This window comes from Peromyscus californicus, unplaced genomic scaffold (assembly GCF_007827085.1).
Source record: "Peromyscus californicus insignis strain IS unplaced genomic scaffold, ASM782708v3 Scaffold_12__1_contigs__length_115047231, whole genome shotgun sequence".
NCBI lineage: Eukaryota > Metazoa > Chordata > Mammalia > Rodentia > Cricetidae > Peromyscus > Peromyscus californicus.
The window spans coordinates 69,237,120-69,252,136 of NW_026294413.1; the positions used below are offsets into that span (position 1 = coordinate 69,237,120).

At 39.9% G+C, this 15,017-nt stretch overlaps 1 protein-coding gene across 7 annotated transcripts in view; it reads right to left on the bottom strand.

The window, feature by feature from the left end:
• The window catches only part of Rnf212b (ring finger protein 212B), a 41,692-nt gene that overhangs the window by 13,899 nt on the left and 12,776 nt on the right, over positions 1–15,017 (bottom strand). For 3 of the 7 annotated variants that reach the window (XR_008217081.1, XM_052733233.1, XM_052733232.1), the window contains exons 5-11: positions 8,394–8,509; positions 7,189–7,249; positions 6,035–6,063; positions 4,036–4,082; positions 3,766–3,808; positions 3,543–3,603; positions 3,116–3,164 (exon numbers count right to left, since the gene is read on the bottom strand). Coding sequence is in view for 5 of the 7 variants with exons in the window: in XM_052733233.1 (XP_052589193.1) it covers positions 3,116–3,164; positions 3,543–3,603; positions 3,766–3,808; positions 4,036–4,082; positions 6,035–6,063; positions 7,189–7,249; positions 8,394–8,509 (406 nt within the window). In the remaining 2 variants the exon portion in view is untranslated. The remainder of the gene's footprint in view (positions 1–3,115; positions 3,165–3,542; positions 3,604–3,765; positions 3,809–4,035; positions 4,083–6,034; positions 6,064–7,188; positions 7,250–8,393; positions 8,510–15,017) is intronic. The other 4 variants (XR_008217082.1, XM_052733236.1, XM_052733235.1 and 1 more) reach the window with 2 other exon arrangements.

Consider the following 15,017-nt stretch of genomic DNA (forward strand, 5'->3'; position numbering starts at 1 on the left):
GCTAACACACCCAGCTAATAAAGCATGTTTTAAAATGAGGTGGGTAGTGATTGAGGAAGACACCTAAAGTCAACTTCTGGCCTAAATAAATAACAAAAACCCTGTTGTTCTTCATTTTAAAAATATCTCTAGGATGGAGGCCCTTTGTATGGAAGACCCAAACATTTGAGAGGTGCTGTTTTACACTTGGGTAGAGGAGGAACCAGCAAAGGAGAAGTCAGGGAAGTCAAAGAGAAATGTAAAGTTTAGAATAAGAAAGAAACAAAAAGTGAGAACGATCAACATTGGAAAACTGCCGAAAGTCTTGTGGAAGCAGACTGAAAACTTCTCAGTGAATCCCGTGGTTTGAAGTGAAGTAATGTTGAAGAATGAAGGACAAATGAACAAGTTAAATGATACTGGAAAATTTTAAGAAGAAGCTAGACATGGTGGCAAATGCCCAGAATTCTAGCACTTGGGAGGATGAGGCAGAATCATTTTGAATTCGAGGCCTGCCTGGTCCATATGGTGAGACCCTATCTCAAAAAAAAAAAAAAAAAAAAAGAAAGTGGCCAGTTGTGGTGGCATAAGCCTTCAATCCCAGCACTCAGGAGGCAGAGGCAGGTGGATCTGTGTGAGGACAGTACATTCCAGGATAGCCAGAGCTATGTAGAGAAATCCTGTCTCAAAAACAAACAAACAAACAAACAAACAAAAACAAAGACAAAACAAATAAACAAAACCCAAAAAGCTGGCAGGGTGTTCAATACTTACATTTAACTTAATACATTTAATTTAAAAAAAAAAAAGAGTATTCTCTGAGAGTTCCCTATATTTTGCTTCTTGTCGTAACACCCAATGATTAAATGAACTTGATTTTTTGAGACAGGGTCTCAAGTAGCACAGAATCCAGCCAAAGATGACCTTGAACTCCTAATCCTCCAGCCTCAGTTTCCAGTGCTGTAATTATAGGTATGTGCCACTACTTTAGACATGGCTAGGGATCAAGTCAGGGCTTCATGCATCCTATGCAAGCATTCTACCAACTGAACTACATGCCCTCTCTCTGGCAAAGGATCTTAAAATTAGCAAGAAGAAGCCACTCACCACAAATAATATTCAGCAAGATTAGCATTGACTTTGTCATCAGGCATACTACTGACCAGAGAGCACTCAAAGTTCCCAAAGATTATCAAAGAGAAATTTATATGCAATAATACTATCTTTCAAAACTGAAGGAGGAATTAAGATATTCCTACATAAACAAAAAATTTAGACTGTGAATTTATCACTCTCAAACTTGCCTTATAAGAAATACTAAATGGAGTCTTTCAGGCTGAAATGAAAGGACACTAATTAGTAACTCAAATGCAGAAAGATAATTATATAGGTAAATACAACAAAAGACAGTTTAAGTGCAATTTTCTTGCTAACCCCCCATCAGATTTAAAAGACAACTGTATAAGGCAATAATTAAAATTTTTTGTTGCTAGTATTTTAATTCATCAGAACTATGACATTTTAGTATAGTATCGATGTTAAATGTTGTATTAATTTAAACCAGATTTTAAAATTTGTTAGTTGTAATCTCAGAACAGTTTTGAATACAGTAAAAGAAATAACCAGGGAACTAAAGGGCTACACTAGAATTTATTAGTGCTATACTAGAATAAATTTAAGACAAGGGAAGGCAGTAACAAAGGAATTAACGACAAAAAAGGGTCTGACATATATAAAAGAAATAGCAAAATGGCAGTTCATGCTTATCAGCAATTACATTGAACATAAACGTATTAAAGTTTCCAATTAAAAGATAGAAAATCAGGACCAATGCTACTCAAGGCTGGCGACCTAAATTCAATCCCCAGAACCCACCTAAAGTGGAAGGAAAGAACCAACCCCACAAAGCTGTTTTCTGATATCCACACGTGTGTCATGGTTTGGTATGCATGCATATGTACATACACCAAGTTAAAAAAAATTTTACAGAAAATCAAAACAGGCTGGGATACAACTCAGTGGTAGAATATTTGTCTAGTATATATTTGATCTCCAGCACTGATTTAAAAGAAGGAAAGAAATGAAGGAAAGAAGGAAGCAAGCAAGGAAAGAAAGAAGGAAAAGAATGTGGATGTATCTCAGTGGGGTTTGCTTGAAGCCCCAGATTCAACCCCAGCACCACATACACGCAAGATGGTCCCTGCAGAAAGCAAACAAGAAAAGTGGGATGGCTGTACTCGTAACAGAAAACAGACTTTAAGAAAAATTGTTACTAGAAACAAAGCCCATATTTTTACCTTTAGCACACAGTGAAAAGCCAAAAAAACACCTTTCAGTTAGGAACTGATGGTTTCTGGGCTGGTGAGATGGCTGAGCAGATTAAGGGCTGGCTGCTCAAACTTAATGACCTGAGTTTGAGCTCTGGAATCCACACAGAGGTGGAAGGAGAGAACTGGCTCCACGCAACTTCCCCTCTGATATGTGTGCCATGGCAGCAAATGTAGAAATAAGGTGCCATCATTACAAAGAAATTGACAGTTGGTTAACTTTTCTTTTAGACTTAATTTCTACTGCCATCTTGTGGCAGTTTTGAAAACTCAAATCAGTTAAGTTATTCTGATCAGAGGTTTTCTTCTTTGTTTTTTAAGGGTGTGTGTGTGTGTGTGTGTGTGTGTTGTGTGCTATGGTACACAAGTGAAGGCCAGAAGACAATTTTTTGGTTGGTTTTCTTCTTTGTTTTTTAAGTGTGTGTGTGTGTGTGTGTGTGTGTGTGTGTGTGTGTGTGTGTGTGTGTTGTGTGCTATGGTACACAAGTGAAGGCCAGAAGACAATTTTTTGGTTGGTTCTCTCCTTCTACCTTTATGTGTATTTGGGGGATCAAACTCTGGTTAGAAGACTTTTACTTGTCCCCAGTCTTTGACCAGGTTTTCAATGACTATCTCTCAACTTTTTATTTTCTCATTATCTGTTTCAGAACAGAAATACCATTACTGGAAAAACTGTAGTACATGTTTCTATACTTGGAATCATTTTCCAGAAAAAAGCAAAACAGTGTATTAGGCATAGAACACTAGAAATTTCTAGTCTCTGGCCAGAATATGCGGGTTTCAGATACCTTCCCCCTACCCTCTCTCACCAGTGTAGGAGTCTCTGGGAGTGCTCCTTTCCTGCAGGCCTCTGCTTCCCTGACAGAAAAATAATGACCGTGAATTACTATACCCTGCTTCTCTACATCCCCAATGCCCCACTGTTTCTCTGTAACCATCCATCACACATACATTATTCTCCCAGGTTGTGCATGCCGTTCTTAAGAAGGACCTGTGCTCTATTACTTCCAAACTGAACATGACAGACACTGTGCACTCAGTTCTTGAATGCTTGCACTATAGTCACCCCTGTTGATGCTGTGTCATTTTCTAATAGTTAGTCTCCAAAATGGGCTCCGCATAGCTTGAAAAGATTTATGCCAAAATCAATATAAATTTAAGATTCTTGATTTACAGTCTTGCTTTCATTAAGCACTAGAAACCTCAATGTGGAAAAACAATGAGACTGTTACTTACCTGTTCTGTGTTACCAAAGCCAGCCACTGTATAAGGGATGGACTCCATAGAAGAAGAGCGACTATATAAAACGAGACAAAACAAGAATGCAAACAAAACAAACACAAAACACTGGTGTCACACTTGACACGGCAGTAATTTTCTTCAGTACCACACTGAGCCACCTCATTCATCTTCCAACTGTGTCAACGGTTTTATGTTGAATAACAGGCTTTCTACTCACCTGACCACTTGGCTGCTATGCTGGGAACTGGGTCGTGGAGTAACTGCAAGAGCACAAAGTGCAGGAAAAATTGCCATCAGTGGTGCACCAGATCTGCCCTGTCTGGCTCATTTGTTTTGGGTAGTTATCTGGCTATATCATGTTTTTTACACTACATGTAAGATTAGCAAAATCATATTATGGTCTCTGAGAAAAAAACCAACGACTTCCATATGAGGAAAAGATATTTATTCATCTCATACAAATAGCTGGAAAGAATTGTTTTTTCACCTGATTGTGATGGGGAAGTAATGCCCACTGGTCGAGGTGTGGTTAATCTACAAGGAAACAAAAAGGAAAGGCAGCTCTGATCTCATCAAGCAGAAGCAAAGCCACATTAGAGTCAGTCAGTCACTGATTATAGAAACAGTAGCTTTGAGGCTGGAGAAATGGCTCAGTGGTTAAGAGCAGGTACTGCTCTTGCAGAGGACTCCAGTTCATTTCTGAGCATCCATATCTGGCTGCTCACAACTACCTTTAACTCTAGCTCTAGGGCATCTGATGCTCTCTTCTGGCCTCTGCAGGCACACACACACACACATGCACACAATTAAAAATAAAATCTCTTTTAAAAGGCAGGGGAAGAAGGAAGGAAGGAAGGGAGGGAAGGAGGAAGGGAGGAAGAGAGAGAGAGAGAGAGAGAGAGAGAGAGAGAGAGAGAGAGAGAGAGAGAGAACAAGAACAAGACTCCCTGGTAGTAGAGGCATCATCTCAGCATACAGAATCAAAGTTTCCATTCTGAGGTCTCTTTACTCTCCAATTCCCTCTCATTCATAATGTAACTCTGGGGTCTTTTCTTTCTTTCTTCCTGTACCATCTTACCAAATACTCTCAGCCTTACATCTACTGATTCATTCATCCCTTCAGCCTTCCATTCAACAAACATTTATATGTCTATGTCCTATGCCTTGAGTTTAATACAATTAGCTATGAGAGATTCATAGGCTACTAAGAGAGAAGATAAGAATTAGGCCTGGATAGAATCAATGGTAGAGTGCTTGCTTAGCAAGCCTAGAGATTTGACATCTCAGCACCACAGAGAAACCCCAGCAAACAATGTTTATATATTATAATGGATATATAAAATACAGAATTTGAAAGAAGTCTTGAAAGAAGACTAAGCAGTAACTTCTGTGACTACAGCAGTGTTATGTCTTTTGAATACATTCACCATTAAAAATATGTAGTAGCACAGACATCATTAATCAGAAAGACTTGGTGTTGTACACCTAGTACTTAAATAGATAAGTAGTAGGTACTGAATGAGTATTTATTGAATGAACTCCATTGATGTAGTCATTATAGAAGTGATACGTGTTAGATTTTTGAAGGATTAGTAGGAATTCATAAGATAATAGCCAAAGGTGAGCATTACAATCAAGATTTCAAAACCAAGCCGGGCGGTGGTGGCGCACGCCTTTAATCCCAGCACTCGGGAGGCAGAGCCAGGCGGATCTCTGTGAGTTCGAGGCCAGCCTGGTCTACAAAGCGAGTTCCAGGAAAGTCGCAAAGCTACACAGAGAAACCCTGTCTCAAAAAACCAAAAAAAAAAAAAAAAAAAAAAAAAGATTTCAAAACCAGCCTATGTAACTCAATGAGACTGTTTCAAAATGATTAGTAAAAAGGGGACCAGAAGGGCTGGGTAAGGGGTCATGGTGACATACACCTTTAATCCCAGCACTCAGGAAGCAGTCAGATCTTTGTGAGTTCCAGGCCAGCCAGAGCTACACAGTGAGATCCTCCTTTCATTAACTGAAAAAAAGTGGGAAGGAGGAGCTCTTGAGCACATTAGCTCAGTGGTAAAGTACTCAGAAGACCCTAGTCCCAAGTACCACAAAAATAAAACAAAAAAGATTTCACTTCTGTCAGAGAATTAGAAAAGTAAAAGATAAAATCACCAACCATTTTATCCATTTTGGAGCCCACACAACTGGATGTCAAGAAAAACCAGCCAAAAGCTTCCCAACATAAGAAAATGGTTAAGAATTAAGAAGAGGGCTGGGCGGTGGTGGCGCACACCTGTCTTGAAAAACCAAAAATAAATAAATAAATTAATAAAATAAAAAAGAATTAGGAAGAGGGAAATTCTAGTTACCCTAAATTGATCACTACACACTGTACACATGTATCACACATCATTGTACATATATATACAATTGTACAACTGAAAATGTTTTGAAAAACAAATCAGAAAATGTCAAGGTAGAGGGCGAGTGTGGTAAAAACCGACCTGCTTCCGTAGTAGCAGCTTGGCGATCCCTGTAGGTGAGAACACAGAAGTGAGGGAAGCCACAGTTCAAGGCTCTAACAAATGGATATCAGTCTTATTGTTAGACAATTTACCTGCAAGCTCCCCTAGCTAAGGCTGCCAACAGAAGGACAAAAAAGTGTTTCCTTAAAAAATTATTAGCTTCGAGAGAACAAAAATTTAGTTTCTTTTCGTAAGAGTATACTGGGGAGCTAGGCATGTGGCACATACCTGTAATCTCAGCACTAAGGAAATAGAGGCAGGAGGCTTAGGAGTCCCAGGCTAGCCCTAAGTATATAAAAGAGTTCAAAGTCAGGTCATTGAGATGGCTCAGTGGGTAAAATGCTTGCTGTCTAACCCTGACCTGCATTTGATCCCTTATTCCCATGGTGGAAAGAGAAAACTGACTCCCTAAAGTTACCCTCTGACCACCACCTGCACTTACACACATGACATATCACACACACACCACACATCTTACACACATTGATGTACACACACTAACAATAATAGTAATAAATACAAGTGTTGGGTTTTTTTAAGAGTCCAAAGCCTGGGCTATTTTAGACTCAATCTCAAACAAAACAAAACAAAAATATCAAACAACAAGGGAAGGGTTCTGAGGCATCTTGGACTTCAAGAGAAATGTTAAGTTGAAATATGCTTTTTAATGAGAGCTTCCCATCAGTTATAGCATGACTCACTAACATTTCAGAGTGGGTCAAAAATAACGATGCTCTCACCCTTCCAAGGTCTTCTGTACCCTTATTCATTTACTACAATGTACCTATTGTACAAGCATTATGAGCTTGCTGGGAAGCACTGTCCTATATAGCCACCTAGAAAGATGGACAAGGTAGGGGTAAATTAATAGTAAAGAGGATTTACTTCAGCTGGGCACAGTGGCATGGGCAGTAGTCTTTGCACACAGGAGATTGGGACAGAAGGGCCCTGAGTTCAAAGCCAGCCTGGACTACAATGAATGGTAAGTTCAAGGCTAGCCTAAACTACATAGGGAGACCCCTGCGGATGCAGCTCAGTAATAGAGCATTTATCTAGCGTGTGCAAGGCTCTGAGTTTGATGCCTAGAAACACCAAACCAAAACAAGTAAATAAACAAAATCTATTTTATTCACCTTTAGGCTGGCTAGAAATTTCTTCAGTTCTCCATTCTCCTTTCTCAAGACTGATAGCTCTCTAGGCAAAAGATGGAAACAATCAGGTCCAGGTCACTAGGATAAAAATTATTACTATTATCAACATCTTAGTTAATGTTTGCTGAGTGGTGTTTGCAGACATACAAGGAACTTCCATCAGGGATCTGGTGGTTCAGGGAGAAGGTGGAAGGGGTTTTTGATGATGAAAACAAGTGAACAAAATAAGCAGTCACTTGGTATGACTTCGAAGGGTTTTTACATAGAATTCCCTTTCTTCTTGACTGTTGATGTCTAAAGTTTCCAACAAATGAGCCTTCAAGATGGCTCAGTGGGGAAAGGCCTTGCTATCACGTCTGATGACTTGAGTTCAATCCCCTGAACTCACACAGTGGAAAGAGAACACCAACTCTTTTAAATTGTCCTCTGACCTGGCATGCAGGTAGAGGTCAGACGACAACACACATGCATAAGTAAGCATGAAAAATTTTAAGTTTCCAACAAGGATTCTGTCTTTAGCTTCAGATTTCCAAAATACACTCCCTCCAAAGAAACATATTAAACGTTATATCTCAGTGTTATCAGTATGGGTCAGCTATATCTAACTTCACTGAAGAAATAATTTTTGATATAATTAAGTAGAAGAGAAAAGCTAAAAAGTGAAGAGGGTCCTTGGAGTGAAGAAAGAAAAAATTAAAAGAGACCAAGGGGAACAACCAAAAATCTTGTACCTGATTTTTTTTGTTTGTTCTGTTTTTTAATTAATTAAATTTTTATTTCATGTGCATTGGTGTTGGGTCTCCTGGAACTGGAATTACAGACAGTTGTGACCCATTATGTGGGTGCTGGGAATTGAACCCAGGTCCTCTGGAAGAGCAGTCAGCGCTCTTAACCACTGAACCACTCTCCAGTCCCCCCTTTATTTTGGTCTTTTGAAACAAGAGTTTCTTTGTCTGCCCTGGAACTAGCTCTATAGACCAGGCTGGCCTTGAACTCAAAGAGATCTGCCTGCTTCTGGCTCCTGAGTGCTGGGATTAAAGGCATTCGCCACCACCACCCAGCTCTTCCTGACTTTCTTAAGACAAACATGAGCACACAGAGGGCAACAGTCAGTCCTTACATCTGGAAATGACTACAGCTTTATTAAAGGAAGGAAGTGCTAGCTGGAGACCTGACTTGGCACTTACTTGTTCTGGCTAGCCACTGTTTCTTGGGCCTCCTTCACAGCTGCTTCTAATTTTGCAATTCTGTCCTTATAAAAGGCAATAAGAAGATCGGTTTGTTTCTTCTGGAAACACCACACCTACTAGGAAAAAAGAGGTCTTTGGCATATACTTTTATTAACTCCTTCCTGTTACTTTTGACAACAAAGTTTAGAACTGCTCTTCTTTTCCTAGACCCTCTAGCATACCTTGTGACTCCCCAAAACTACAGAGTTCAACACTAGGGAGAGCCAAAGCTTTCCATTTTAGGACATTGGCTTTCTCCTATCGCTTATCTTAGTAGCAATGTTCTAGCATTGTAGATATTTTATATATACATACACTTATCTTGAGCAAAAACAAACAAACAAAAAACCAAAATATTACTGGGCAAAAGCATTTTGCAAAATGCTAGTAGTTCCAAAGTGGGGAATAATTAAATATAGCATACATAATAAAAACAAGTACTTTTCAAGCTCCTAATTGGTTCTAACTTACCTACTTACTTGATTAATTTAGTTTCCACATTGTTAGCTATTACAATGTAGTTTCCATAATACACTTAAGACTATGCTACTGGAAGGATGTTTGTGCTGTTTCAGTAACAGGTGAAGATGTGACCAGGTATGATGCCACCCACCCATCCCAGCACTCGGGAGGTGAGGTGAAGGCGGAAGGATGAGGAGCTGGAGGCCAGCCTTGGCTGGCTACATCATGAATTTGAAGCTGGTCTGGGCTGTGACATCTTGTCTCAAGGAGGAAGGGCATAAAAGGTGAGTATTTACTTCTGAATTTTTAAAATTTTCTGGTTTATTTCTGGATATAGATACCTAACTATCTTTTGTGTTATTTTACCATTTGCTACACTAATGTACCTATCATAGGATTGTTGAATCAGATAAAGAGTTAATATTTACAAAGTGTTTTAGCTGTGTCAGGCTTTATTTTGAATACACAGCAGAATTTTATGTCTCATCTGTTTTCCACTGTTCAGACTAGAAACCCTTTATCAAGGGCTTCCCAAGGCATTAATACTCTTCTCATTTAATTTGTTGCTTATAAAACGTCAATTTTAGAAAAACTGAACAGAGCAGAAGCAGAAAAAAATCACTTAGACTCTTAGGAGTTATCTGAGATGGTGGGAGAAGGTGTTTGGAAGTAATAGTTACTATAAATAGATGTAATAAGGCACAATATCCTCAACATTCTAGTTCTAGCTGTGGGATCAACGTGGGATGAAATTAGTTATGACAAGGCATTGAAAATCTTAGCTGAATTTGGTAGCTCATGCCTACAATTTTAGCTCTTGTGAGGCTAAGGTAGGAGTTGTAAGTCTGAGGCCAGCCTGAGCTTCATTGGTAGACTGCAAAGCAAGGCCTGTGATAAAGAGGACAGGCAGACCAGACTGGTGAGATGGCTTCAGTGGGTGCTGAATGACTCACATGGTAGAAGGAAAAGAGACTCCTGCAAGTAGTCATCGTTGGTGGTATTGTGTTCCCCAAAATATTGTGTATCCTAATAAACTTATCTGGGGTCAGAGGACAGAAAAGCCACAATATTAAACATAGAGGTTAGGCAGTGGTAGCACACGCCTTTAATCCTAGCATTCCAGAGACAGAAATCCCTCTGGATCTCTGTGAGTTCAAGGCCGCATTGGAAACAGCCAGGCATGGTAACTCACGCCTTTAATCCCAGAAAGCAGCCTTTAATCCCAGGGAGTGGTGGTAGAAAGCAGAAAGGTTTATAAGGCGTGAGGACTAGAAACTAGAAGCATTTGGCTGGTTAAGCATTTGGCTGGTTAAGCATTTGGCCTGGTTAAGCATTTTGGCTGGTTAAGCATTCAGGCTTCTAGCAGCAGTTCAGCTGAGAGTCATTGGGATGAGGACACAGAAGCTTCCAGTCTGAGGAAACAGGACCAGCTGAGGAATTGGCAAGGTGAGATAGCTGTGGCTTGTTCTGGTACTCTGACCTTCCAGCATTTACCCCAACAACTGGCCCCAGGTTTGATTTTATTAATAGGAACAGTTAAGATTCATGCTACAGTCATCTGACCTCCACACATGTGGTATGGCATGTCCATACCTTTGTGGATGGACAGACAGACACAGACACACACACACAGACACACACACACACACACACACACACACACACACACACACACACACCCCTTAGTTACGGTTCTATCGCTGTGAAAAGACACCATGACCAAGGCAACTCATAAAAGGAAGAATTGGGGGCTTGCTTACAGTTTCAGAGGGTTAGTCCATGACCATCATGGCAGGGAGCATGGTGGCACACAGGCAGGCATGGTGCTGGAGAAGGAGCGGAGTATTTACATCCTGGTTCACAGGCAGCAGGCACAGAGAGAGAGACAGACAGACACTGGACTGGGCCTGGTGTGGGCTTTTGAGCCTCAAAGCCCACCCCTCTGTAACACATCTCTTCCAACAAGGACACATAGACTTTAACATGGCCTTACCTCCTAATCAATCCAACCAGCACACCAATGAGGACTAAGTATACAAATATATGAGCTTATGGGGGCTATTCTCATTCAAAACACCACAATAATTGCATTCACACAAAATTTTAAAATGTACAAAACTTTAGCTGGGTGATAATGGCGCACGCCTTTAAGCTCAACACTTGGAGGGCAGAGGCAGGTGGATCTGTGAGTTTAAGGCAAGCCTGGTCTACATAGCAAGTTCCAGACCAACCAGAGTTACATAGTGAGATCCTGTCTTAAAATAAAAAAATGTGTAAGCGGTGGTGGCGCAGTACTTGGGAGGCAGAGCCAGGCGGATCTCTGTGAGTTCGATCAAGGCCAGCCTGGGCTACCAAGCGAGTTCCAGAAAAGGCGCAAAGCTACACAGAGAAACCCTGTCTCGAAAAACCAAAATAAAAAAAAAGTGTAAAATTTAGCTTAAGGATACTAACAGGCTTTTTTTTTTTTTTTTTTTTTTTTTTTTTTTTTTTTTATTTTAAAATAGCACTTACTGAAGGCTTTACTTTTCTGGGGTTTCAGTTGCCCAGGGTGCAGTTTGGTTTAAAATATTTTCCAATCAATCCTTGTAGTCCTTATGTTTGAGTAACCCTTACTGTACTTAAAATGATGCTGGCAATTTGGATATACCAACAGGAAGCCATAAAGTGCTTCCTTTAAGTGAAAAGGTACAAGTTCTCAACTTAAGGGAGAGTGCAAAAAAATAATGAGTGGAAGTTGTTAAGATTTGGTAAGAACAGGGCTGGAGAGATGGCTCAGCAGTTAAGCAGTTTAGCAGTTAAGCAGTTAAGCAGCACTGGCTGCTCTTCCAGAGGTCCTAAGTTCAATTCCCAGCAACCACATGGTGGCTCACAACCATCTGTAATGAGATCTGGTGCTTTCTTCTGGCATGCAGGCCTATATGCAGATAGAATATGGTATATGTAATAAATAAATTAATAGGAGATTTTGGTAACAACAAATCTATATCTATGTCTTAGGGTTTCTATTGCTGTGATAAAACACCATGACCAAAAACACCTTGGGGATGTAAGGAACTTAGCTTCCATTTCCATATCACAGTTGATCATCAAATGAAGTTAGGGCAGGAACTTAAAACAAGGCAGGAACCTGGAGGCAGGAACTGATACAGAGGCCATGGAGGAGTGCTGCTTACTGGCTTGCTCCTCATGGCTTGCTCATCCTGCTTTCTTACAGCACCTAGGGCACCACCCCAGGGGGGCACGACCCACAGTGAGCTGGTCTCTCTCATCCACCATAAATCAAAAAAATGCACCACAGGTAAATCTGGTGAGGGCACTTTCTTAATTAAAGTTCCCTTTTCCCAGATGTCTGGCTTGTGTCAAGTTGACATAAAACAAGCCAGCACACCATGAAACTGTGAAGAAGGAAAAAGAAGCACTTCAATGTTTGCATTGTGAATCTCTTACTGTGCCTAATTTACAAGCTCAGCTTTATTATAGGTTTACATGTGCAGAGGAAAAGCACAGCACATATAAATTTTAGTACTATCCACAGCTTCATGAATCCATTGGGGATCATGGTATTCCCTATGGCTAAAGCAGGACTGTGTTGTTTATGATTCTTAAATTAGGCAGTATCTCTCTATAAAACAGATGGATCCTGAAGAACTGAGCAGAGTTGGCTTTAGAGGCTAAAAAGGGCTGAAGAAAATAGAAACAGAAAAAAGCAGACTAGTAAATTGTTTTAAAGACAAGATCTTTCTGTGTAGTCCAGCTGACCTTAGATTCATGATCTATTGCCTCAGTCTTCCAAGTCTTGGAGTCATAAGTATATAATACCATGCTCTCTTCATATTAGTAACTTCAAAGTAAATTTCCTTATAAAGATAAAAGCAGAAGGGGTCATGATAGAGAAAACTGGCACGTTCAGAGTTGGCTATTCTTCCTCTTTTCTTTTCCCTCTCCACCCTTCTCAGGCAGTCAGATAACTTAGTTTGGACTTGGTGGCATGGAACTTATGCATGACTAAGTCTATTTTGTTTGGTCTGTTGGGCCTACTGTGACAGCTCAGTCTAACCTATTTAGTCTATCTATACATTTTATTTAACACATAGAACATAATTCCTTTTGTTTTGAGACTAGGTCTTATTACATATCCCTGGCTATCCTGGAACTTGTTATATGCTAGGCTGGCCTTTAACCCACAGAGATCTACCTGTCTCTGCCTCCCCAGTGCTAGTATTAAAGGCGGGCACCACCACCACCTCACTTCAAGTTTCTTCTTTCTTTCTTTCATGAGAATGAACATGCGATAACTGAGGAAATGTGAATACTGAGTAATTATTTGATAATATTAGGAAATATTTAAGAAAAGAATCCTTACCTTAAGTGATAAACATGAAAATATTTACATTTAACATGATAAAACGTCTGACTTGGGATCATCTGGTTGGGATAGTAGAAGATAAGGGAAAAATTTGGCCATCAGTTTACAATTGTTGAAATATGATGATTAATACATGGAAATTCATTATATTATACATATCACTATATTTTCTGGGTTTTAATATATTTGAAGCTATCTATGACAACATTTTAAAGCTAGGCATGATCATGCACACTCATAATCTCAGGTATTCAGGAGGCTGAGGCAAGAGAATCACAAGTTTGAAGACTTGTCGAGGTAACTTAATGAGATTTTTCATCAAATAACATTTAAAAGGCTGGGGATGTAGCTGAGAGGTAGAGACTGTTTGCCTACCTCCTATGAAGCTCTGAATTCAATTCATTTCAGTGGTATAAAAAATAGTTTCAAGCCGGGCGGTGGTGGCGCACGCCTTTAATCCCAGCACTCCGGAGGCAGAGCCAGGCGGATCTCTGTGAGTTCAAGGCCAGCCTGGTCTACAGAGTGAGATCCAGGAAAGGCGCAAAGCTACACAGAGAAACCCTGTCTCAAAAAAAAAAAAAACAAAAAAAAACAAAAAAAAAAAAACAAAAAAAAATAGTTTCAAAACTTAAAAAATCATTTCTATTTATGTGTGTGTGTTTGTGGGTGGGGGGTTAGGGGTGCCCATGGAGGCCAGAAGAAGCTCTAGAGTTACAGATGTTTCTGGGCCTCCCAACATGGATGCTGGGAGGCAAACTCAGGTCTTCTGGAAGAGCAGAACTTGCTCTCTTAACCACTGAGCCACCTCTGCAGCCCTTCAAAACTACTGATTGATTGAGGGCTGTTGCACAATATGTAGAAGTATTTGTTTTGTCTTTATCTCTGATTTTAATATAGAGGTCCTGACATGGTTTGGATCCTAAATGTGCTTTAAAGGTTCTTATGTTGAAGACTTTGTCACCAACCTGTGGCATAATGGGAGATGGTAAAGTTTTAGGAAGTGAAGTCTACTGGAAAAAGTTATGTCACTGAAGGTAAACCCTTAAAGGAATATGGGGACCCTAACCCTTCTTTCTTTTTTTTTTTTAAGATTTATTTTTATCAGCCAGGCGGTGGTGGCGCACACCTTTAATCCCAGCACTCAGGAAGCAAGGGCAGGTGGATCTCTGTGAGTTCAAGGACAGCCTGGTCTACAGAGTAAGTTACAGGACAGCCAGGACTACACAGAGAAACACTGTCTTGAAAAACCAAGCCAAACCAAACCAAACCAAACCAAAAAAAGATTTATTTTATGTGAATGTGTTTTGTCTATGAACCATGTGCATTCAGTACCTGGGGAAACCAGACAGAAGAGGGTATCAGATCCCCTTGAACTAGAGTTACAGATGGCTGTGAGCCAGCATGTGGTACTAGGAATCAAATCCATATCCTCTGGAAGAGCAGTCAGTGCTCTTAACCACTGAGCCATCTCTGTAGCCCCCTATAATTCTTCTTAAAGATATTTATTAAATCCTTCTGTGTTGGTCATACTTTGTCAGGAGCTAATAAGTCATAAAATTAATAGCTCTGATAGTGTTATTGCCTTCAAGGGAGGATGGAGAAGAAAGCAAAAATTTATAATGCAATTCAGTGTAGGTATAGTGTATATATTTATCCATGTATATGTTTAATGACAAGAATGTTCTAGATAGATGGAACTGCATATACAAAGGCCCAAAGGCAAAAATTATTTATACAAATAATTCATAAGTCAG